Source organism: Panthera uncia, chromosome C2 (genome assembly GCF_023721935.1).
Source record: "Panthera uncia isolate 11264 chromosome C2, Puncia_PCG_1.0, whole genome shotgun sequence".
Taxonomy (NCBI): domain Eukaryota; kingdom Metazoa; phylum Chordata; class Mammalia; order Carnivora; family Felidae; genus Panthera; species Panthera uncia.
This window is the reverse complement of record NC_064810.1, coordinates 64,498,053-64,522,355: the sequence shown is the minus strand read 5'-3', so window position 1 is coordinate 64,522,355 and position 24,303 is coordinate 64,498,053. Positions and strand designations below refer to the sequence as shown.

At 44.8% G+C, this 24,303-nt stretch overlaps 2 protein-coding genes across 4 annotated transcripts in view; one reads left to right on the top strand and one right to left on the bottom strand.

Moving 5' to 3' along the window:
* GSK3B (glycogen synthase kinase 3 beta) overlaps positions 1–11,713 on the top strand; it is a 194,137-nt gene extending 182,424 nt beyond the window's left edge. For all 3 annotated transcript variants that reach the window (XM_049629429.1, XM_049629428.1, XM_049629430.1), the window contains one exon: positions 6,782–11,713. In XM_049629429.1, the coding sequence (XP_049485386.1) occupies positions 6,782–6,849 (68 nt within the window). In that variant the 3' untranslated portion in view covers positions 6,850–11,713. The remainder of the gene's footprint in view (positions 1–6,781) is intronic.
* A 2,263-nt stretch (positions 11,714–13,976) lies between these two features.
* On the bottom strand, positions 13,977–24,030 carry NR1I2 (nuclear receptor subfamily 1 group I member 2). The gene is made up of 8 exons (XM_049629444.1): positions 23,761–24,030; positions 22,524–22,657; positions 21,002–21,189; positions 19,611–19,885; positions 17,748–17,890; positions 17,463–17,579; positions 16,970–17,075; positions 13,977–15,597 (listed from the first exon to the last, which is right to left on the bottom strand). The coding sequence occupies exons 1-8, from the start codon at positions 24,024–24,026 to the stop codon at positions 15,453–15,455; spliced, it is 1,374 nt and encodes a 457-aa protein (XP_049485401.1). The 5' UTR covers positions 24,027–24,030; the 3' UTR covers positions 13,977–15,452.
* Between the last annotated feature and the right edge of the window lie 273 nt (positions 24,031–24,303).

The window sequence follows — 24,303 nt, the reverse complement described above, 5'->3', positions numbered from 1 at the left end:
GGGGGGGCTCAACCAACTGAGCCACCTAGGTGCCCCAGAAATTGTTTCTTTTTATTCAAAACCTGTTTTCTCCCATTGAGTCAAAAATTGTACCTGGGTTTTTCCCCCCCTCCAAAAGTTGATTAAGTTGATGAACCTCCTATCAAATATTCTTTTAGATGTTCTTCAAATATTCCTTAGTTTCTTGCCTGAAGTCACCTGCTTATATTCATATAAGCATATTCTTTATTCCTAAATTAGGTGAAAGTGTTTCCTGTGTCCCCATGACCTTCAGTTCCCTACCCTGAATGACCACGTTTCTTCAGTGTCCTCTATGCCCGAGCCCAGAACACCTCTCTGGTGCTGGCAGATAAAATATAAACAGTCTTATTGACAAGCCCTCCAACTTTGCTAGTGGACTAGTTTGGCTCACTAGCATCTGAATTGCAGTTCTATTTTTGAAATGACTGAAACTACTTGTGGCACATCTTTTCCTCAGAAAAATATGAAAAAAGAGGTAATGATGCTTTGCTGAAGAGGGGTTCCCCCCTCCCTCTCCCTCATTATTATACACCCAAAACTGTCAAAAACTCATAGTAGACATTATAAAGAGGAAAATGAAAATTGAGTCCTTTTCCTTACAGATGATACTTTCATTTCATTGATGTAGGTTATGATTTCAATTTAAATACAAGTTGAGGGTATCCATTTGATTCTCTGTAAATAATGGTCTTATTCCTGTGTCAGTTAATAACTCTAATATCTAAAATATGTTTTTTTAATAAACATATTTCCACTTGGAACAATTTGAATAGGAACTTCCTGAGTTAGCTACACAGTATAAGTAACATATCCCAGGCTGCCAAAATTTTATCTTTTAGAGGAGTTGACCTGTCGTGAGACATTTCTAACTGTTAATAGAAAGACAATAGTGGCAAATAGCAACATAAAATGGACTTGGGAGAGTATAATAAAAGAAATAAGGAAATAAAAGTGTACTTAAAGTTAGCCAAATATACTTATAAAGTACATGTAAAATAGAAAAAGGATTTGATATATTTGAAATACGCTCTTTCACTAATCTGTCAATAATAAAAATACTAAAAATTTAATGATTTTTTATAGCTTTTAAGAACTTGAAACATGTTTAGGATAAATAGGGAACTAAGCTTTTATTTTTATTTAATTTCAGTTAAAATTAAGTAACTATATGTAGCTTAGCAGCCACCCTATACAAGAGTGTAGATAGAACATTTCCATTGTTGCTGCGGGGCCAGTGAGCACTTATATTACTTAGAAGGCTTTATCTTTTATAAACCCATAGTTGCAGAATGCTGATTCATGGTGGCAAGGCCTTTGGAACCCCCAGCCTCCTATGTTTTCTGTCCTTCCCTCCCAGCTTGTTTCCTTGTTTGCTAACTCTCTTTTCATTTAAACACTTTGGCAACAGTTTATAAAGATGGGACTTTCCATTCACTCTCCTTCCCCTTGCCATTTGTACATTTGATTAAACACATTGGGAGGGAGAATAGACAGTACTTGCTGATGCATTAGATGTAGGGGGATAGGGAAAGGAAAGAATCCTGGTGATCACTTTTGGTTTATGACCTGAGCAACTAGGTGGGACAGTTTCCTCAGTATTGAGACAGCTGCTCAATGAATCCATGACTCAGTTATCTTGCCACTCTGACAGTTCTCTGAAAGGCTGAGAGGTAGGGGAGAAGCTATGGTTCCTCTCCGAGAAAAATGTATGTGTATTATATATGGAATTTTGTACATCAAAATTTTCTCTAGAGCATGGGGCATCTGGGCGGCTCAGTCAGTTAAGCCAACTCGATTTCGGCTCAGGTCATGATCTCATGGTTCGTGGGATCAAGCCCCACTGTCAGCACGGAGCCTGTTTAGGATTCTCTCTCTCTCTGCCCCTCCCTTGCTCACTCTTGCACATGCTCTCGCTCTTTCTCCCTGTCTCTCTCACTCAAAATAAATAAATAAGCTTAAAAAAAAATTCTGTGGGACAAAAGTTGCACCCTCATGAATTTTATCGGGAACCAGATACCTTAGGGCTTCACTCTTAGCTTCACTATGAGGTTGCCCTACTTGTCATTTTTGTCTCTGAAGCCACACAGAATAAAGTTGGTTTCAGTAAATACGTACATAAATTCCCTTTGCGCTATCCAGCACAAAAGCTACAGAACCATAGAATCTTCTTAGAATTAGGGGAAAAAACAATTGATCATCTGATACCATTTTCCTTGCCTTTTTTATATTTTATTAGGAGCATACCTAATCTTATAAAGGGAATTGGTCAGGGATGCTCTCATGGGCTTGTGAGTGTAAATTCTGCCTGGCATTTAACTTATTTGGCCTATGTGTATGTGTTAGTTTTCTGTTGCTACAGATTAAGATACTCCAAAATTTAGCAGCTTAAAACAAGAATAAACATTTATTATCTCACATGGTTTATATGGGTCAGGAATTGAGAAGCTGCCTAGCTGGATGATTCTAGGTCAGAGTCTTTTATGAGGTTGATGTCAGCCAGGGCTCCAGGTATTGGAAGGCTTACCTGGGGCTGGAAGATCTGCTTTCAGGATGGCTCATTTATATGCTTGGTGAATCCATCCTGGCTGCATGTCCCCTTACCATGTGTACCTTCCATAGGGCTGCTAAAGTGTCACATTGTGGCAGCTGGTTTCCTTTGAACCAAGTGATCCAAGAAGGAAGACGGAGGACAAGGTGGAAACCACAGTGTCTTTTATGTCCTGACCTTAGAAATCACACACCATTCATTGCCTCTGCAGTATCCTATTGGTTACATAGGTCAGCCCTATTCCTGGGGGAAGGGACTACCTTAGGGTATCGACACCCAAGAGGCATGACTCATTGGGGCCATCTTGGAAAGCGGCTACCACAGTGTGTAAGAATGATCTTATACCTTCATTCCTCAAAGCTGATTATTCTCTCCATTCTCCCTGAAATCTGTCCTTGGTTGGTTGGTTGGTTGGTTAGTTGGTTGATTGGTTCTGAAGTAGCATTAGAAGGATGGTAATAGGCACTGGTTTCTAAGAAGCTTAGATGTCAGTGAAATATCACCTCTATAGTTGTTTCCAAAACACTTGTATCTCTGTATACCCCATATATATTGAGAATTAGGAAATAAAATAACTGTATTTTTAATTCATATCATAAATTCACAGATCTGTTTTAATGAGTAACCCTTTTAGATAATAGAAATAGGCTTTTAGAAATCATAGTAAATCAATTACATAGGAGTTGGGTCTGAATGAAAGTCCCCTTAAGCTCTTTTCTCCCTTTGCCAGGAAATCCTTTCTTCTGTCCCCTGTACTGCCCATAAAGGCCATCATTCTCTTCCTCTAATCCCTCTGTACTCAACTCAGTTCTCCCGCTTGTCAGCTCTGCAACCTTGGGCACATTACTTAATTTCTTTGTGCCTCTATTTTCCCCTTTGCAAAATGGGAGCAATAATTATACCTATTTCTTGGGGTTGTTCTGTGGGCTAAATGACATGCTGCAGTGTACTTAGTATGATGTCTGGCACATTGGTAAGCACTCAGATGTTAACAGTTGCTGCCCCTTTATTGTGGTGGTGATGGCGGTTATTGCAGTCACACTAAACTATAAATTTATGTATTTTTAGATGTCTCTTTTACCTTTCCATTGATTGAACAATTACTATAACCCAGGTGCTGTGCTAAAGCACCTTATGGGTCTTATTTCATAGGCAAGTGATATTATCTCCATTTTACAGATGAGGAAATTAAGACATAGGTTAAATAACCAGGATCACACAGCTGTTAAGTTGTACTGCTGGGTCTCTTAGTCCATGTTTGTGGAATTAGATTAGATTTAAGAAAGATGTGTCATTGTGAATTTCAAAATAGCATCTCAAGACTAAAAACAAGAGACTGTATAGTCAGTCTGTGGTTATTCATAGTTGAGTTGGATGCTTTATAATCAAAAGACATTAGCCTATCCTTTAAACCATAATGCCATGTAGCATCAATTTTACCAGTATGAATGTTAAAGGGAAAGGAATGCAGGAGAAATGAGCAAAATGAATTTTGCTGCTTTTAAACAGTCACTGTTTAAATGTTTGAGAAGAAACGTTATAGAAATTACAGTAAACATCCAAATCCAGTGACAATTTGTAATTAATAAACGTTTTTATTATAAAAGGCCCATATTCAATTATATAAAATAAAATAAGGGGTGCCTGGGTGGCTCAGTCGGTTAAGCGTCCGACTTCGGCTCAGGTCATGATCTCACAGTTTGTTGAGTTCGAGCCCCGTGTCAGGCTCTGCTGACCGCTCAGAGCCTGGAGCGGGCTTCAGATTCTGTGTCTCCTCCTCTCTGCCCCTCCCATGCTCATGTTGTATCTCTGTCTCTCAATAATAAATGTTAAAAAAAATTTTTTTTAAATAAATAAAATAAGGTTTCTGACTTGACAGTAGGAACAAAGTAAGTATGTACCAAGAAGAGCATCTGAAATGTAGTTTTGTTCAGTCACTAAGCCAGGTGTTCTGTTGGAGCTACTATTGAGTTTGTAGAACTTTATATTTTCTTTGTTTTGGGTTTCTCCTCCCTATACTTTGTCTGCCTCTGAAAAACAGATCTCAGTTCTTTTTCTCAAGGACATATATAATTTGACTTTAAGTGGAATTCATTGCAGTGGGCAAAGGTGTTTTTGTTTGATGAATGAATACAGTCGTGTGACTTTAGGTATCAAGGATATTTGTAATCAAAGTAATGAGCTGTTAAAATTTTAGTTGCTAAGTGATTTGGAGATAATTCAGAGAAGAAATATGAAATCATTAAATGACAAATCTGAGGAGCTTAAGTGTCTTTTCAAATTTTATTGTTCAGAAGGTGAATTTGTTCTGGTTACATGCACACAATAGGATTTTTCTAAAGAGTAAATTTACATAATGAGCTGGATGGCCTTGTAGATGAGCCTTAGTGGTTGTCCTCTAGTGTAGCTGATGGCTGACATGGCCAGAGCTGCTAACAGTGCTGGTATATTTGTTAATTGGTCAAGCAGATAAATTCCTCATGATTGGTAAATCTCTTAAGTCCTGAAGAAGACCAGAACATACTAAAAATGAGAGAGGAGTGCTATTTGGTGATGATCACGCATAGTTTCTGAGCGTCCGCCAAAGCACGGGAAATGCCACAATAAGTTTGGACTTGTGAAGAACATTGTAATTCTGAAATAGCTCTGTGGCCTTTCAGACTCTTTCTAGACTTGTTTTTTAAGCAGCCTGTGCCTGAATTACGAAAATGATTGTTTTTCTTGAGGAAGGCTTACAACATGTGCATAGACAGAAATTGATGTTATCCCTGATGATAGAATTTGGATGATCATTGAAGAGTAAAATTCCTGCTAAGAAAGACATATCTAAGAAAGACCAGGAGTCATGAAGAAAACATTTTAGACATTGTTATTTACTGATTATTGGAAAAGGCATGTACCTGCCCTTGGAGAAAGGTTCTGTGTCATATACCCTGCCACCTGTCTATGTGCCATACCGATGAGTTAATGAATGTAATATGGTCTGTGCATGGACCCTGGTGCTGTAATATTTGCGCTTATTTGCATGAAAATAGGAGTAGAAGCAGCTATTAAGTGTTTTGAAGGAAATTAAATGAATTACACGTAACCAAATTAAGAGATATAAACATTTCTTCCCCAAAGGCTGAGTTAAATATATAGAAGGAAGGCTGGAGGGCAGGAAAAATCAGGAATTTAGAAAAGAAGTTTAATTTTTATAGAGTAGCCATTGGAATGATAAACTGAACACCTAATCCTTATGTGAAGAGTTCCTGTGTGTTTTTGGGTTTTTTTTGTTTCTTCCTCTAATTAAGAAAATTCAAACAAGAAAGATCCAAGGACCAAATGTTACATTCAGCCATAACAGTTGTTTAACTCATCATAGGATATAGCTATAGCCTCTAGGGAGACAAAACTTCTGGACTTGTTTTTTAGTGTCACCAGCTTGTATGGTCAAGGGCAGTATGACTTCTAGGGAGATGGTTCATAGAAGTTACCCATCCCAGTCAAGCCACTTCTCTTCTTGCTCAAGGCTTAGCATGAAGTGCTAGGGAGAAAATTTGCCCAGCTGTGTATTAACAGTCACATACATGATGACACAGGGATGTGGCTGGACTAGCTGACTGAACAGCAGTCTTGTTGCCTACCTGAGAGGCAGTGCTGCCCCAGATGCAACTAAATAACTGCTTAAATGTTAATAGATGCTGTGAAATAATAATGGAGTTTAAAGGGGGGGGGGTACTTAGAAAGTGAACAGCTGAACTTGATTTATGCATAGCGCTTCTGCCTCAACACTGACCCGTATTACATTCATTGCCTCCACCCATTTTACACTTAAGCAGATGGCACATTATAACACAGTTCAGAATTTTTAGCAAGTTTTCGCAGCTGTGCGATGTTCATTTATTTTCAAGTGAGCTGACTCCCAACTGAGTATTCATGCATGTACTGTTAATCCCAGCTGTAGCAAGAGTTTTGGCATAAGTGGGGTCTGGCCCCCTGAGTCTATAACTTACTCAAAGACACTATCTTTCCTGCACCAGGACCAGGCCAAGGCATGGGTTTAGCTCTAAGCAGAAAGAAATTCGGATTTTATGGTATTGGCCATATTTAAAACATTTTTAGATACAGCTTGGAAGACCACCGGCTCACAGTCTGCAATTCGGGCAGTGTGCTTTTCTCTTCGGGCTGTTACAGCACTGCTCATGCTCTCTTGGGACTTTTGATTTGCAGATGCTAATGCTGGAGACCGTGGACAGACCAACAGCGCTGCTTCTGCATCAGCTTCCAACTCCACCTGAACAGCCCCCAGCGGCCAACTGCACAGGAAAAACCACCAGTTACTTGAGTGTCACTCAGCAACACTGGTCACGTTTGGAAAGAAAATTAAAAAGAGAAAAAAAACCTGCTCATTTTAGTGTTCAATTTTTTTATTATTATTGTTGTTCTTATTTAACCTTGTAAAATATCTATAAATACAAACCAATTTCATTGTATTCTCACTTTGAGGGAGATCCAGGGGGTGGGAGGGGTTGTGGGGAGGGAAGCGGAGCGCTAGAACACACAATCTCTCTCCCACGACAATCTTTTTTATCAAAAGTCTGCTGTTGTATACTTTAAAAACAGGACTCCTGCCTCATGCCCCTTCCACAAAGAAGAAGACTTTGTTCTGTGCTGAAGTTTTTTTGAACTTTGTTTTCTTTTCAAGTCAAGTGTAAGACTTTGGGCTAGTGCACAGCTTGAAATTGGTTGGGAGCTTTAGCAGGTATAACTCAGTGGGGACTTAAATGTCACTTGTAAAATTAATCCATATCCTCTGGTATTTGAAGACTTGCCTTTGGCATATTGGTGGCAGGTGTGTCAGACAAAAAAGGAAATGTGTATCATTTGTATGTAACCCAGGGAGGTCAATAAAGTTTGAAGATTCTTAATTGACTCGATAAGGTCTTGTTTTGCTCGTAATCAGTGCTAGTGGTGAAGAAACTCAAGAGGAGGCGATCAGAGGAGCAAGCGTGCTCCGAGTGCAGGTCTTTGTTTGCCTGACTGAAGGTTCTCTGCAGATCTTAGTACAGTTTAACCTAGTGGCCTAGGAGAAGGCTGAGAGGGTGTTGAGCCAGTCAGTCTGGCTGCAGAGGTCAAAAGCTGATGAACCTGGAGGAAGGGCACAGGCCAAGGCCAGATCTCAGCACTGTGAACGAATTTGTCCAGACTTGTTTCTAAAGTTGCTTCCCTTGGAAAGAGACACTTGAGAGGACATTATAGTTAAATAATGTGAATTGTAACAGTCTACTGGTTTATTTTTCATATTTTTTAATTACAAATTGAGCTTGCAGAAATTGCCACATTCTGCACATAGTTCTAATTTTAAATCCAAATCTAGAAATCTGTATTTAATTTCAGCTTTTTTTTAACCTCATGCTTTTAAATTTTTATTTATTGATGTATGTCAGACCATTATGATTTTAGATGGTAGGAATTTTAAGAACTACACATCAAAATGGTATAAACAGTCACATGTACCTGCTGACTTTATAGGAAAGCTGATTATATAAATGTGTGTATGTATATATGTTATATATACATAGATTCAATACTGCCTTTTATTTTTGTTTTTGTCCACAGTATCAAAATCAACTGGTTGAAGCATGAGAAGAAGAATGTTTCCCCCCACACCCAGTTAAGAGTTTTTGTTCTGTTCTCTTTGTGTATCAGTGAACGGTGTAAGACTCAGTCTCTGTTTTTGAAGAAAAAGCAATATTCCTTGGAAAGCAAAGAGGATTGAAGGATTATGTTTGCAGTGAGGAAATAGATTTTCACAACTAGTTTGTTTTATACTTTTAAGGTTGCCATCTTTGTGGGCCTTATATACTCGAAAATGAACCTTAGTCACCTTGGTGCTTATGGGCCATTACTTGACCTATGAATCTTTAAGGCACAATCAGTTGTACTTTACATTTAAAGATCACTTGAGTGATGGCCGCCTTTCCTTTCTACCACTCTTTCCCTACACACCTTCCAAGGTTAGCTGATGACTGCAGGGCTGAGGAGCTGAGCCCTAGACTGTAGCCTCCCTTCACCCTCATTGCCACCTGAGGTCATGTTCGGGGTCTTGCGCCCATCCCTGTGATTGGGAAGTGGAGTCTCTTGGCGGCCCTCACGCAGGTCCCAGTTCCCTGTCCTGCTTCTTAACCAAGTGTGTGTGACTCTCCAAGAGAGTCCTACTGCCTGCTGAAGTGAACCAGTACCCGGAAGGGCAACTGTGAGCCATCTTAGTTTTCACTCACTGTTTAGCTAAGCTCTTAGGCCACAAAAAGGGTTTTCTCAAACCTCTGGTTGTATCAGAGTTCGTGAGAAAGGAAACACACTCAGTCAAACCAAATCAAACAAATTGACTTTTACATTTTCTAATGGGCTTCTGAGAGCTAATTAAGATTTGAAAGAAGTCTGAATCAAAGTATTTGGCTGGGTAATTCCTAAAGGGAATGGCTTTGATAGACCATTTTCAGAAAAGATTTATAAAGAAGCTGAACAGCAGGTCTCTGACAGAGAAGTAAACCTGCTTTCACACCAGACTGCCCAGCCAAACATTTGGACACAGACATACTCTGGACTTGGTATACCCACTAGAGTCCATAAAAAAATCTGTGCTTGTTTTAGGAAACACTCCCCCCTCCTTTGCCCCCATAATTGGGGTAAGAGAAGAAGAGAGAAAAGTACAATGCTTTTCTCTCATTTTATTGTGTGTGTGTGTGGGAGGGCTGAGGTGTGTGATTTTTCTTTCTCAAGGATCATGGTGGTATCACAGAACTCTTTTATACAAGTGAGATCCAGGTCTCTGAATATCTTTTTGTAAATAATAATAATAATAATAATAATAATAAAAGCTCCTCACCAAATTCAAGCTTGTACATTAGATTTTCTTTCAGTGTTTTTAAATTTAAGTTTTATTGTTTTGTATGTAAATATGTGGACCCAGGAACTGTTATTAATGAGCAAAAAGTTACTGTTCAGGGCAGTGATTCTGTTTAATAATCAGACAAAATGTAGACGAGCTTTTTGAAGCCATATAGTTTTAACTCTGTACAGTAGGTACCGGCCTGTATTATTGTAACAATAACTCTAGCAATGTATAGTGTATCTATATAGTTTGGAGTGCCTTCGCTTCCATGTGTTTGTTTTTTGTTTTTGTTTTTCATTTTTTAAGTTTTAATTGGTTTTTCTATCCATGTGTCCCTGTCCCACCCCTTTCCCTTTGAAATACTAGCTCGCTCCTAACAGTGTCTTTGCCCCTTCCACAGTTAATTTCAGTGATACCATGCTCAGGAGTGGAAAGAGGAAACCATGTTCATGATCTCATTTCATTTAAGCCCTGCCTTGGTTTTGGTTCTGAACAGTTGTTTCCTCCTCAGTCAGTACCAGTGATGAGTTTCATTTCATACTTAAGTCCATCCAGGGACTTAGTGTAGTGCCAGCGAGCCCTAGATCTGGAAGATACCAAATAGATTCGAGTTTGCTCATCTCTTCCCCAAATCCTAACCATGGGTCTTACAGACAGCAGATTCCGGGAGCCTTACATGCCCTCCTCTTTATCTGCTTCCCTCCTGATAGAGAGAGAGAGAGAGATGGTTTTATAAATCAGAGTTTCTTAATAGTATTGAGTTTTGATACATCAGTGGTCTAAAATGCTACAGTGCAATTAATTACTAGCAGTTACTGCACGGAACTCCAGCATGCTGATAGAGGGCTGTCGTTGTAACAAGGGAACTTTTAGCCCATCCCCTCCCTCCTGCCACCTCTACCCCTGTTTAGTAAAATGTCATTTTAATTTCGTTCTTAAAAAAATAAGTTTAATTCTTACTGTGTGCCCATCATGAAGGCCTTTTTTGAAAGAAAAAAATCAAAATCATTTGTTTTGCCTCCGAGTACTCCATATAAGATGTCTTGAGTAGTAGAAAAAAAAACTTTACCAAACCAAAGGTTGCTATTTTTGAAACATCGTGTGTTCATTCCAGCAAGGCAGAAGACTGCACCTTCTTTCCAGTGACATGTTGTGTCAGTTTTTTAAGTCCTCTTAATTTTTAGACACATATTTTTGGTTTGTGTTTTAACAAAGCCTACCTGACCAGTCATCTTGTCTGCACCAATGCAAAGGTTTCTGAGAGGACTACTGTATTCTCTATCCCTGTGGATATAAAGACACTGGCATTTCATTTCTTTTTCCCTTTCCTTTTTAAGGGATTTAACTTTGGAATCTTCCAAAGGAAGTTTGGCCAATGCCAGATCCCCAGGAGTTTGGGGTTTTTTTTCTTTGTTTTAAACCAAAATTGTATCTGATTTCTATTGTTTGATGTTAGTGATCATCTAATCACAGAGCCGAACACTTTCTCCCCTATATAGAAAAATAAACTAAGCATGTTTTCCAATAAAATCTGTCTTTTCTAGTAGAAACCTGAGCCACTGAAAATAAGAGAGAAAAGCAGAGTAGAGTCCCAGACTAAGGTCTACGTTTGAGAGGCTTTGAAAATAATCCCTGGGGTTTGGATTATTTTCACAAGGGTTATGACATTTTATTCACGTTTGTTGCTCCGTTTTGTACCTCTGCAATAAAAGCAAAATGACAACCAGTACATAAGGGGTTAGCTTGACAAAGTAGACTTCCTTGTGTTCATTTTTGTTTTTTTTTTTCTTACTATATCTGTCTACAGGCAGATACAGATAGATGTATGAAAATGTGCTTGCCTGTAAAATTTGCATTTATAAGTGTGTTGCCGATGGATCACTTGGGCCTGTACACATACCAATTAGCGTGACCACTTCCATCTTAAAAACAAATCTAAACAAAATTTATTATATATATATATATATATATATATAAAGGACTGTGGGTTGTATACAAACTATTGCAAACACTTGTGCAAATCTGTCTTGATATAAAGGAAAAGCAAAATCTGTATAACATTATTACTACTTGAATGCCTCTGTGACTGATATTTTTTTCATTTTAAATATAAACTTTTTTGTGAAAAGTATGCTCAATGTTTTTTTTCCCTTTCCCCATTCCCTTGTAAATACATTTCGTTCTATGTGACTTGGTTTGGAAATAGTTAACTGGTACTGTAATTTGCATTAAATAAAAAGTAGGTTAGCCTGGAAATGAAATTAAAATTCACAAGTGTGTGGTCTTTATTTCAGTACCCAACCCTCTTTTCTTCACCCTACCTATTCTGCTACTGCGGTATATAGTCACATCACCATCTCCGTTCCTCCAATTAGAGAAACATGGATCTTTGTTATAAAAATCAAGATGCAAACACTAGTTCTCCTTCTTTAAATGATCTTATTATATTGTATGGCCCCAAGAGGTGCAGCTTCCATCTTGGAAACCTTTGGATTTGATGTAGAGGAAGCTTTGCAGACACTGCTTTGAAAAGAACGAAATGTCCCTGAAAGGGACAAATTTTTAAAATGTGTATAAGCTGCTGTCTTTGATTACTGTGTTCATGGTTTGGTGTAGCTGTATTTTCTTTTAACTTTCATCCCATTAGTAATGGTCTTTGGGAGTATCTGTAAAATATATGAACACCACAAACAGTGGGGCTGTACCTCCCAGGTTACCAACACATGTTGTGTTTGAATCTGCTCATTTCCAATACTGGATGATGTATGTAAACATGTTATGTCTCTTAGTGCAAAAAGAAACATCATTTTTTTAGGGCTGGCTCACTCTGTCAGGCCTAATCTAAAGGCTAGATATAAAGTCATGTGACTGCTGCTTCAATAAAAACAAATTTATATTGGATAAAGTCTGCTCTCTATTTTGTTTATGGTGGTGGTATGGGATTGGCTGATACTTGTAAAATAGTTAAATATGTTCACCAGTTGCCAGGGGTTTGGGGGGAAGGAAAGGAATCCATGCAGACCTAAAGATCACACTTGTGGGATGGGCCTCCTGATGGCATTGAAATGCATTTGTTTGGGATTCACCACTGTTTTATTTCCTCCCTTATTTGGAGTTGGAATTGAGCAAGATACCCTTTTAACTTAAAATCCCGGAAAGTGCATTTTTTTTAATATGTAAGGTCTTCCAAAAAGTACTGAGTAACCTGTCCTTTGGATCGTGTTTCAAGAGAGCAATGATAGCAAATGCCATTTTACAGGTGCACTAGAAGAGTAGTTGGGAAAGGGAGGGATCAGATGGCAGAGTTCAGGGAGAAGTTTGTGAAAGGAAGTGACCAAAAGTGATGATGTGGCCACCCATTTCTCAGGTGTGAGGTATTCATCCCCCCGCTAGCACCTACAGATTTAGAAGCACTGCGGGCATGCTAAGGGAACATGTCCAAGGCAAAACAGAAGCTGGTGTGTAACATGACATGATGAGGCCCACAAGTTGTCAGCAGCTGGGAAGGGATGATCAAATGTATGTTTCTCTTTACATCCTCTTTTCTCCAGAAAAGAGAGGCCACCCCCGGGCCTTCCCACAAGAAAACGTTATCAAGGCTTTAGTTGGGCCCATAAAGTCTGGGGCAGGTAGAGACTGGCCGCAGAGTGCCTCTGATAAATGGGGGAACCAGAAGGCAAGCAGTACTTAGAAGGGCTTTTCTGCCTAATTACAGGGATGGACTCCATCCTCACCTAAGGCAAAACCTAGTAAATGAATAGCAGCCATTGGGATGCCTAGAAACGGACAGTTCTAGGTGTTCAAAGGCTCAGGAAAGGGAGTAATAGAGTAATCCAAATGTTAGAGAGTAGGCAAGTTGAACCTGGCTCCTAGCCCTATAAACTCAAAATCCACAAAGTATTCTATGTGAGCTATTTGGTGTTTCTCACCTTGAATCTAAACTCCACTTGGACTACAATAGTTTTTATAATATACATAGCTCCTATGTTCATATCCGTTCAGCTGCCCACATATTTTTAAGATCAATATGAGCACATGGGAGTTTACATCTCATCTTAATTTCACCTTACTGTAGCCTACATTTAACAACTGTTCCGGGCTCTTGAATTCATAGCACACTCAAAATTATTTCAGTGGGGGAAGAGGAGATGCATGTGATTTATGAATACAGTTGAATGAAATTTATATTTCCAAAGAGTATAATTAGACAAAATTCCCGGGAACAAAATCTGTATTCATTGTATCTGGAGAGAGGAGCTCTTTTTTCCTCAGTTTCTTTTCTAAAAATGAGTGTGTTCTATATCCTTGATGCAGAAGAGGCTGATAAGTCTGGAGGGGTGGAAAGAAATACGCTTGCTTGATTTATAGTATCAGTGATTTCTTATGTTCTCAAAGTTTGGCCACCTTCTTGTAAAATGATAAGTATCTGTTCCTCAAAATTCAGTTATAACACTTACAGCTTCATTTGCATCAAAACATTAGACATTTAAAATTAATTCAATTACTACATTTAAAATTTATATATATATGTACACAAACACACACAATTGGGGAAATGTAGCATTTTTATATGGTTTTTACATGGAATAATCGTGAGCAAACCAGGTGAAATCATTTTTATGTTTTTACACCAATAGCCTTTAGATGTGTAAAAGGCAATAGTAAAAATAAGTAGTAAAGAAATATATAATAATACTTCTATTTTCCCACCTCCACATTTCTTTCTCCCCCAGAAAAAAAGGCAAAAAAAGGTTTACATCTCTAGCCAAAAGTTATTTCAGTCCTCTTGCCTTTATTTGACACTAAACTCAGGAACCTATTTGCTAAGCCTGTCCTTGGGTATAGAATGCCTTTTGTGAAATTAGTCAAAATATAATTTGCACAAAGGGCAAAAACATTTTTAGTCAAAATGGCTATAAACAACGCAAACACTTTCATACTCTGTAGCTTTCAAAATAGACATGTAAACAGGAACATACGGTGCATGTGTATCTAGACGGTTTATTAACTGCCTGCCAGTGTAGCCTTGTCACACAAAGCACCCCTGTGTTCCAGCCTCAGGAGAAAAGCCAAGCCCCAGTCCATATGCGGAGCAGACCTACACCAAGGCACACACATATGCACACAGCCAGTTCGGTCCCACGAACACACGTTCCAGAGGTCCCTCACTTGGGTCCTCAAGTGCATGCAGAACCCCACATGGCATTCACAGAAATTCCTTGTGTTTCTTATGTCAATTATCACTGCTTTTGATCAAAGCTATTTGTGTTTCTGCTTTGTTAGATTGAATTTGAAAGTATTGAAGGTCAGGAACCATGTCTGAGTCAGCATTGTATACCCCACAGCAAGCTGCAAACTGTTGGTGCTTACTAATGTGTTTGAATGGATGCAGAGACACAGAATGAGGTGCCCAGAAAGAAGGAAGAATAGACACAGAAGTCATGACAAGCTTCTGCCGTTTGCTACAGGCCTTCAGGCTTCTCTCACAGACACAAATGCACCTGCTGATGAACACAGGCCTGGGACTCACTGAACAGCTCAGGACAAGAGGCTGCAGGTTGGGAATGAGTGGGGTGGGAAAGACAGGGATACTTAGAGATAGCAGCGGAAACATCCAAGAAGCTAATGAACTTGGGTGCGAGCATAGACTCCCAGATGGTCCAGCCCCAGTCACCTCTTCCCCTCTCCCACCATGACACTAAATCCCCAGACCACAGGGCCATTTCTAAGGGGAGGGTGATCTCGCCTCTGGACGGGCCCAACCTATAGGCCAGTGCACTCTTCATCAAAGTGTCTATGTGGCTTCACTCTCCATGCTGGGGAGACCCTTATCCCCTTCCTGAAGAATGCCAGGCAGCATTGTAGGAAGGGTGGTTGTGCATTCCCCGGGGAGGCAGGACCTGTAAGGCATTGTCAGCTCTCAGCCATATCCATCTATCTAGCCCCAGGAATGGCAGCTCCGAGGGCTCTGGCTGCCCCATGGAGGCTCGTCCAAGGGGCAGCTGCTCAGCCATCCGTGATGCTAAACAACTCCCGCATGAGGGGGGTAGCAAAGGGGTGTATGTCCTGGATGCGCAGCAGACGCTGGGTGTGCTGGGCGTTGATGCTGCGGAGCTCGGTGAGCATGGCCATGATCTTCAGGAACAGGAACCTGCAGACCAGCCAGAGGAAAAGTTGGGGGTACAGCCCACCCTTGTCCCCATCCACCAACCCTGGGACTGCTTTGAAGTTGCACAAGTTTGGAGGTGTTAATCTCAGAACATCTCAGGCAAGCCAAGAGATAAGGTTCAGTTGAATTCCTGAAGCTTCCCTTAGTCTGTGGAAGAAAAGGGCAGAAAAGCCTTGGGGGGATTGAGGTGTGGATTTGCACTCTCCACTTGCCCTTAATGCATGGGGCTTGAGTCCTTGTAGACAGACATTTCCATGGGAAAATCTGGGTATTGCAGGGGCCAAGTACATAAGGCAATCTTGGGGAGAAATCACTGCCTTGGCTAATGGCTGTGGGTCAGGACCAAATGGAGTAGTTGTGGAGGCAGGGACTACAGGCTGCCCTGAAGATCCTTGCTGCATCTAGCCTGGTATCTAGTGTCTCAGACAAACCTTATGCCTTAGTTTCCACATGATGCCTCCTGGCTCCATACAGGGGAGGACCAAGCAAATCTAGATCTGGTCACCCCCAGCATCCCAGATGCTGAGCTCAAAATAAAGTTGAAGCAGGCCAAGTAAGGACTTGAGGTTTTAGGCTCAGCCAACATCCCCAGTACAGGCCTTCACCCCTCAAGGCCGAGGCCTTCGGGCACCAGGTCATGGAGACTGCTGAGGGGATGGAAACCCCCATCTGGTGAAGCCCTGAGCTTTGCTTCCTCCTTTGCTTGTGACCAGAACAAACCAAGAAGTTTCCTACCCTGTTTGCTTGGGTTTGTTCCTAGAGGTGTGGGCCATGGAATTATCCACCTGGGGCTAGCTCCAGATCCAACCCAGCTGGCTCTGGACCCTGAGGCTCCAGTCCCTCGCAGGACAGTGGTGGCACCCACTCCATGGGGCTATTCTCAAGATTAAAGGTGACAATACATGCAAACTGCTTGGTACCAGGGCTGACACTTCTCAATACAAATGTATTTCTTATTATCATCATTATTGTTATCCTGGTTATCTTTATTATCATTGCAGTTCTTGCTGGCTCTTGCTAGAAGACCCCGTAGGAGCCTCAGGAGAATTCCTGGCTGTTCCCGTCCCTGACTGACAGGAGCGTAAAAGGGCAGATGTGAGCCAGGGAGCAATGTCCATGGCTGGGCATGGCCTCTGGCCCTCCTCAGGTTTCTCTAGTTGGGCTGAAGCTCAGGCTGACTGGGCAGGAGGCCTCACTGGAGGTCACGGAGCAGGGCCCCAAAGCCCCAGCAATCAGAGGTTGCCCCAGGAGTGGCTCCAGTCTGCCCTCCCAGAGAGGCCGGGGGAGGGGTCGGGGCACTGGAGGATGGGGCTGCTGAAGGGACCCCCTCACACCCTCCCTGCTTGCTGCTCACCGGTGGGCAGGCTGGGGCCGATTGCACTCGATGTAGGCCTTCAGGGCGATGGCGAATCTCTCCTGCAGCTGGTCCACCACACTGCGTTGTACCACACCAGGGCGGTCTGGTGGGGAGGGGAAGGCCGTGTGGTGCCAGCAAGGCAGTGGGGGGTGAAGACAAGCTCATTTCCGCCCAGAGAGGGCAAAGTGCCAGCCAACCACCTTCCAGAGTCAGAGGCACCCAGGCCAGGAAGTAAGGGTAGCACTGGGAGGGCTATTTATCACCCCACCGACCCATGGAAAAACCAGCCAGGGTCCCAGTCCTGGCCAAGCAGCAATTGGGGGGCAAGGCGATTCATTGGTTGCGACCCACCCTGGGGAGGGTGGGGGATTTGGGGGTTGGGGGTGTTGCTGCCTCCTATAGCTAAGCCGGGGGGGGTGTGAGCAAGCCAGGGGTGGGGGAGGGGGGGAGCGGTGCGGAAGTGGCCGCATAGGCCAGGTGGGGTCATCACCTGGGGAGAAAAGAGAGATGGCCTGCATCAGCACATACTCCTCCTTATGTAGCTGCAGCTTCTTCAGCATGTAGTGGAATTTCAGCACGGGCTCCAGGAGAAGCTGCTGGAAGCCACCTGTGGGTGAGTGTGGCATGAAGGGCAAGCAAACTCCTCAGGAAGCTGACCCAGACTTCCCCTCACCAAGGTCTTGGTTCCAAATGCCCAGATCCTGGTGTGGCTCCTCCCCTCCCCCTGGGCTGTCCTTCCCTCCCTCTGCCCTGGGGGCAGGCATCTGTCTGGCACCTGCAGTGTCCTCCAAACAGTAGGACAGCCGACCGCACTCCCAGGTTCCAGTCTCTGCGTTGAACACTGTGTTGAATCTCAGTTGGCACAGCTCAAAGGTGGCCCCCTTCAGCAGGGAGATCCGGTCTTCTATGGGCAGGTCCCTGGCAGCAAGGATGGGGGGCGCCAGCTTCCACACGGGGTCTATGGGCCAGCCCCCTCCCATCATGCAGAAATCCGGTAGGGGAAGGTAGCAGGGGCCCTGGCCCCATGAGGAGTCCTGGCTTTTGGATTGCCTCCACTCTCTCCCCTCACGGCAGCTGAGCAGATCACTCCTCTCTGCCACCCCCTCCAGTGCATGAGTCCCATGCAGCAGGAATATTTGCTTCTTGCTGTCTGTTTTAGATTTAATTTCTGCCACTTCTCTCCAGGCAGCCTGGATGCCGCAAGCCCTGCTCCCAACACTGATACGGGCCTAGCCACTCTGGCCACCTCTGACATTCCTGGATAGACTGACACACCTCCCAATCTGAGAGGCCCACCCCCCAGCTCCCCATTGAGGGCTATTCCCAGTAGGACCCCAAGAGGGAGGACAGTCAGGCTGGCTCTTGAGGGGGCCCTCGGCCTGGCTTTGGTCTCATCGGAAATCCAGTCCCTTGTTTTTTGCACCACCTCCCTTCTTTTAGATCCATAATTTCAGGAAGTTGATCCTATTCTCTCGAGTCTCCCAGTGCCTGGCTCACGACCTGGCAAGCAGCTGGCTTTGAACTCTGTGCTCTTTGCTTCCAAATCTGGCCTCTCTGATTAACTGTGACCCTGTGCAAGTTCCGTGACCGGGGTGAACCTCAGTTTTCTATTTGTAGAATGAAGGTGACAGTAATGTGTACCTCCAAGGGTGACTGTGCTCACAACTGTGGTCACAAGAAATGGCAAGTAACCTCACACCTTGATGTTAAATTGTGGGACATCAGATGTCAGTGGGGATCTGCGAGATCCACACATGCAAGTAGGCCTTTCTCCCTACTCCCTTGCCCTAATTTGCTACAATCTGACCGGTGGCCACCCCATTAAATAAGGCCTGTGTGTCACCCACAGGGCCACAAGGGGAACTGGTGGGGTCCTGGAATATGACCTAACCTCTACCTACTGATGGAATCAGGGGCTTCTTGTATGTGTGACTCAGCTGTAGCTCACCAGGCCTGGCAAGACCAGTGCTCGGACTGAAGAATATGCCTGTCCAGACCTGACAGACTACATATCACGGGGCCATGGTTGCCACCACACCAGAAGGTCCCAGGGGTTCTTGCCAACCTCAGTTGTCCATCATTGTCCCCATACCTAGCTGTGGGGAGCCCAAGGCTTTGGTTCTCAGGACCACCCCTCTTCCTCATGACCTTCACAACCTTCTTTTGGTGTCTGTTCCTGTCTCTCCCTTTCTCCCTCTGGACTTCCTTCCCTTTCCTTCCTACTCCTTCTTTGTTCTTGAACCATCAACTTGAGATGGTCAACTCCTGACCTTTTGCGGGGCAATAGGGAAGAGATTTACTATCTGAATGCCCACCATGTATGTGCTGGATGCTCTTAAGATGTTTTCTTATTTCACACAACAGCCTTGCAGTGGGCGTTATTAGCAGACGAGAACTCTGAGGCACAGTTGGGTTACATGGCAGGCCCGCAGTCTAAAGCTAATGAGCCAGAGGGTGAGGCCTCCACTTCCCAGCAGTACCAGGTGCTTCAGGGCGGGGGGGAGGTGGGGGCAGGGCTGGTAGAGATAAAGGAGGGTCTGTGGGCTCCCAAATGCAGAGGGATCTACCCTTCACCCTTTGAACCTGCTAGCCACTGCCTGCTCCTTTCCACACCATTCACCCAGCTCCTGTGTCCTACCTGAAGTGGGAGATGACTTTGGCAAAGTTAATGATGCCCTTGAACATGTAGGTTGACATGTCAGCCATGTGGGGCAGCAGGGAAAAGATCTCTTTCCCACTGCTGTCAGCTTGGGGTCTGTAGTTCCAGACGCTGCCATCTTTCCCCCGCAGCCGCAGAGAGACCTTCAGTGAGCACAGATCCTCCCTGATCTGGCTCCACTTGGCAGCGTCTTCCCCCGATGGAGTCTGCAGAGATTCCGGAATCCCAGGGCCACTGCTGAGCACTTTTGGCAGCTGGGACAGGAGCCAGGAGGTGAAGAGAGGACAGGAGAGATGGCATGTATTCTCCCAAACAGGTTTCCACACAGGCCCAGAGGGTGTGCACAGCCACAGCTGCAGCCTGAGAGGACGCACAACAGCAGGTACGTACACGCACACACACACACACACACAGAGCACTTGTTTCTTCTCTCTGGGCTTCCACTGTCGGGTGGTGCACTTTCTCGATCTGCCTGTCCATGTTCCCTCACATCCTGTCTGGTCTGAAATGAGTTTGCTCTCTTCCCAGTAGGAAGTAAAGGGTCTCCACCTATGGGTGTGTTCCAAGCATGCCTGACTTAGGAAGAGGTTCTGGGAGCTACAGATAGAAAGAACAGATTTCTGGGGCGCCTGGGTGGCTCAGTAGGTTGAGTGTCCGACTTTGGCTCAGGTCATGATCTCGTGGTTTGTGAGTTCAAGCCCCGTGTTGGGCACTGTGCTGACAGCCTGGAGCCTACTTTGGATTCTGTGTCTCCCTCTCTCTCTGCTCCTGCCTTGTCCACGCTCTGTCTCTATCTCTCAAAAATAAATAAAAACATTAAAAAAACAGAAAGAAAGAAATAACAGACTTCTGGGGCCACTGACTTCCAGCTCTCTGAATGGAGCAGGCCACCCAAAATACTTGTGAGCACAGAGGAGGAGGGGGACACTGGGATCAAACATGGCTAATGTTACTGGGGTCACAAATGTTTCTTAAATCTGTAAAACCCGTCACAAATGCCACCCCCATGGTCCTGACCCTGTCCTCATAAAGCCCTGAATGCCAACAGCCCTGGGGCTACTCAGCTTTCCAAAACTCTATTTATGGCTCAGACCCAATTGCTACCTGCTGTGGAGGGAGAGAAAAGAAATTCTCAAACCTGAACTTGTGTCAGAATCACCTAGGTGTTCCTGTCAAAACACTGACTGCTGGGCCCTCCCTCAGAGTTTCTGACTCAGCAGGTCTGGGAGGATCTGAGAACTGGCCTTCTAACAATTTCCAAGGGACACTGCTGCTGTTGGGGCAGGAGCCACTCTTTGAGAACCCCTGGGCACAAGACTGGGGTTTTGAAGAGCTAGCATAATGGCTGAGCCAACTGGAAATCCTCATACCCGGAAATCCTTGAAGTGGGAGAAGGTGGTATCAAAGGTTTTCGTCTGAGCATCCATCAGCTCTCTGATCATTGTCTGCTGTTCCTCAGTCAGACTCTTGGCTTCTAGGGGCTGAGTGCCCATTCGTTCTCTCTTCTTCCTCCTGATCAAGGCCCGCCTCTGCTCCACAGCCGCGTCCGACATGATCACTGCGGGGATAACCAGAAGCAAGCGCAAGCACCTGCTAGAGCTTGGCTGCACTTTGTGACAGCAGGAGGGGATGTGCTGGTGACAAAACCCCCGCCTTTCCCAGACTGTGGGCTCCCCTGCATAAGGGGAGAGAATGAGGTGTAGCTGGTGTGCTGTGCACAGCAGTGGGTTTTGGGACAACATTGTAGAACGGTGGGAAGAACTCGGGCCGCAGAATCAGAAGGTGCTGGGTTTGCACGACAGCTTTGCCATTTACTAGCCGTGACCTTGAGCAAGCTCCTTACCGGCTCTTGGCTTCAGTTTCCTTCTTCATAATATGGAGTGGCAATGCTTACCTCACACCATTGCTTCGATGAGGCATTGGGTGGAAAATGCCTAACAGAGCTCCTGGCGCGTAATAAGTGGTCAGTAGCACTTGATAGTATTTTTTTTCTTGGTGGATTAGATACCAATAAGACTTCTCAGAGTCCCGCAAGGTATCTGGGTCTCCAAGACCCTAGCGAGCTGGGACCACTGCTTAGCAAGAAATATCAACTCCAGCCACTTCCTATGTAGCCTGGAGCCTTAGGGCCTTCCGTGGATTTCTGGAGCCCACTTATGTGTGCAGAGAAAAGATGTGGGGTTGGTGTGAGGAACAGCAGAGACAGCCAGGGGAGAGACTTGCTTTCTGTCCACATGCCCAGGGAACTTGTCCCCTGAAAGAGGCTGCCTACTCTGTGACGAGTGGAGAAAAATATACACTAGAAGCTTCCAGCCTTTTCCTGATTAGCTTTGAACTCAGTGACCTGGGAACACAATTATAACACCAAAGCTTGGCAGGTAGAATGAGAGCATCCTCTGGGACCTGTCTGCAAACAGTTCCTCTGTAGGACACCAGGTTTGGGAGGCTGATGGGCACCCGCTGCTGGAAGGTTGGAGGTCATATCACACCATGGGTCTCTGACTTCCTTCTCCCAAAATCACCTTGCCCAATTTTGCTAAAACACCATTAGGGCACTTATGAAGGGGACAAAAAGAATCATGCAAGGGCACCTGAGGGGAGCGAGGGGCATGAGATGCCCACCACACCTGCCGGAGCAGAGAATAAAGATGCCCTGCACCCGTCAAGTCCCTCCAGCAAGGGCCCGTGGTGGTGCGGGCAGATGGCCCACAAGCTCTGCCCGACTTTGCCTGCGGCACCCAGGCCACCTGCTGACCCGTGCACGCTCACGGTGCATGTCTGTACACGTGCTCATACACGTCCCCACGCTCCCTTCCTACTTGCCCCCCCACCCCAGACTCAGTGCCCGTGCACCCCAGCCCACACCCGCCCAAGGCACTTCCCGCCGCTCACTCTCCTTCTTCATGCCGCTCTCCAGGCACTTGCGGAGGCGGCAGGCCTGGCATTGTCTCCGGGTCTTCTGGGTGATCTCGCAGGCGCCCTTCCGAAAGGGGCACCTCAGCCGGGTGTTGCGTTTTATGGCTCTCCTGTGAGAGAACAAAGAGCAAAAGGTAGGTTCGGGGAATACCCAAGCTTCCCAGGCTGGGGGGCTCCAAGCTACATTTCACTCTGGACTCCGCTACAATCCGTACAACGCCACGTTCATTTCTCGCTGGAACACGGGTGCCCTTGACGGGCATTGGCCACGCCTCACCCCGTGGGACCTGAGAGCAGCTCAGGCTTCACCACGTCAGCCCCAAAGCCCGTGCTTCTTCACTTGGGAGATGCGGAGCTGCCTCAGGGCCTTCCTGGAAGTCCCCCCCCAACCCCCCCGTGCGTTCTGGCCCCCCACCCACGACATGCTGACTGGCGGCCCATCTTAGGGATCCTAGGGTGGGTCCTGGCTCTGGGGTCCATGTCCATTCACATGTCCGGCCACCAGGAAGAACTCTGCAGAGGACCAAGTCAGGCTGGCTGTCCTGAGAATTCAGGAGGGTCCCGAGCGGGCCCCTAGGTGGGAGCTGCTGTGTACATACCTGGCCCTGAGGGCAGACTGGGAATCCCTCCTCACACATTCTCTCTCTGGCTCTGCTTTCCTGGTCAGCTGCTCTTCCTCCCGTCTGAGCCCTACATGGAGCTTTGGCCTCACTCTTTCTTCACTTGGAACAATGTGAGCCCTTCTGTCCAGGCCTGTCTTGCTCTGGCCTGGAACTTATTAATCTTTAATTTTTTCGGACCTCCCCATTTGCCTGCTTCTAGATGAGATTGCTTTGTCCTACTGTTCTTTTCTTTTATGCCATTCTTTACTTAACAGCCACTCCCTAAAGCTGGTTTGAGTACTTGCAGTTTGGCTTTCCTCTTTTATGAACTGATTCTCCATTTTATTCAAGAACACATGGAGAAACAAAGGTATATCTTAATGAGAGGGGCCCTTTCCCACGTAGGGTAGGAAGATGGAAGATGAATTCCCCTGAGATAGTCATGGCTCTCTTGAAACATTAGGAGGCTTTTGAATGGGCCACTGACCCACACTCCCGGGAGATAGGTCAAGCTGAGGCCCTGAAGCAGTGCCCAGCGGGTAACGCAGAACCCCATCAGATATGACCCAGTGTCGGAGGTGGCAGGTGGGCAAATGTTGGCAGGTAACTACCTGAAAAAGCCCTTGCATCCTTCACATGTCATGACATTGAAGTGGTAGCCAGTAGCCTTGTCCCCGCATACACGGCAGATTTGGGGACCCCCATCTCCGTCAAGTGCGCTGACGGCAGGCTTCCCAGGAGCTGAATCTGTTGTTTTGCAGTGCATAAGGGCAGCATGTTTCCAGCTTTCTCCAGGTCTCTCCTCCAGGTTGGCTGCCAGGCCTCTTGGGCTACAAGTGAAAAAACCACAGGGAACGAAAGGGCTGGACAGAGACATGCTGAGGCAGTCCTCACTGTGGTCGCTCACATGTGGTTCTGTGGACCCAAGAGCTGACCCCAGGTAGAAGATTTGAGGGTGGGTTAGACTTGTTATCAAGAGAGATGTAACCATGGCATTGTGTATACAATAATAGGGCCCTGGCACGTTGAGCAAGCACAATGGAGAGAGAAGGGGAAGGAGAAGAGATGAGAAGGAAAAAGAAAAGGCTATCTGGGTTGAGTTACAGAATATACTAAGATTAGGAGCCCATGATCTGGTCAAAGGCCCATAGAAC

Bases quoted from the DNA above. Each gene is read 5' to 3' on its own strand.
- NR1I2 (XM_049629444.1), bottom strand. From the start codon at position 24,026: ATGTCTCTGTCCAGCCCTTTCGTTCCCTGTGGTTTTTTCACTTGTAGC. The intron at 19,886-21,001 runs GTATGAGGATTT...CTCCTGTCCCAG, and splicing joins CCCACTTCAAGGATTTCCGG to CTGCCAAAAGTGCTCAGCAG. The intron at 15,598-16,969 runs GTGAGCAGCAAG...GCTGGTCTGCAG, and splicing joins CGGCCCCAGCCTGCCCACCG to GTTCCTGTTCCTGAAGATCA.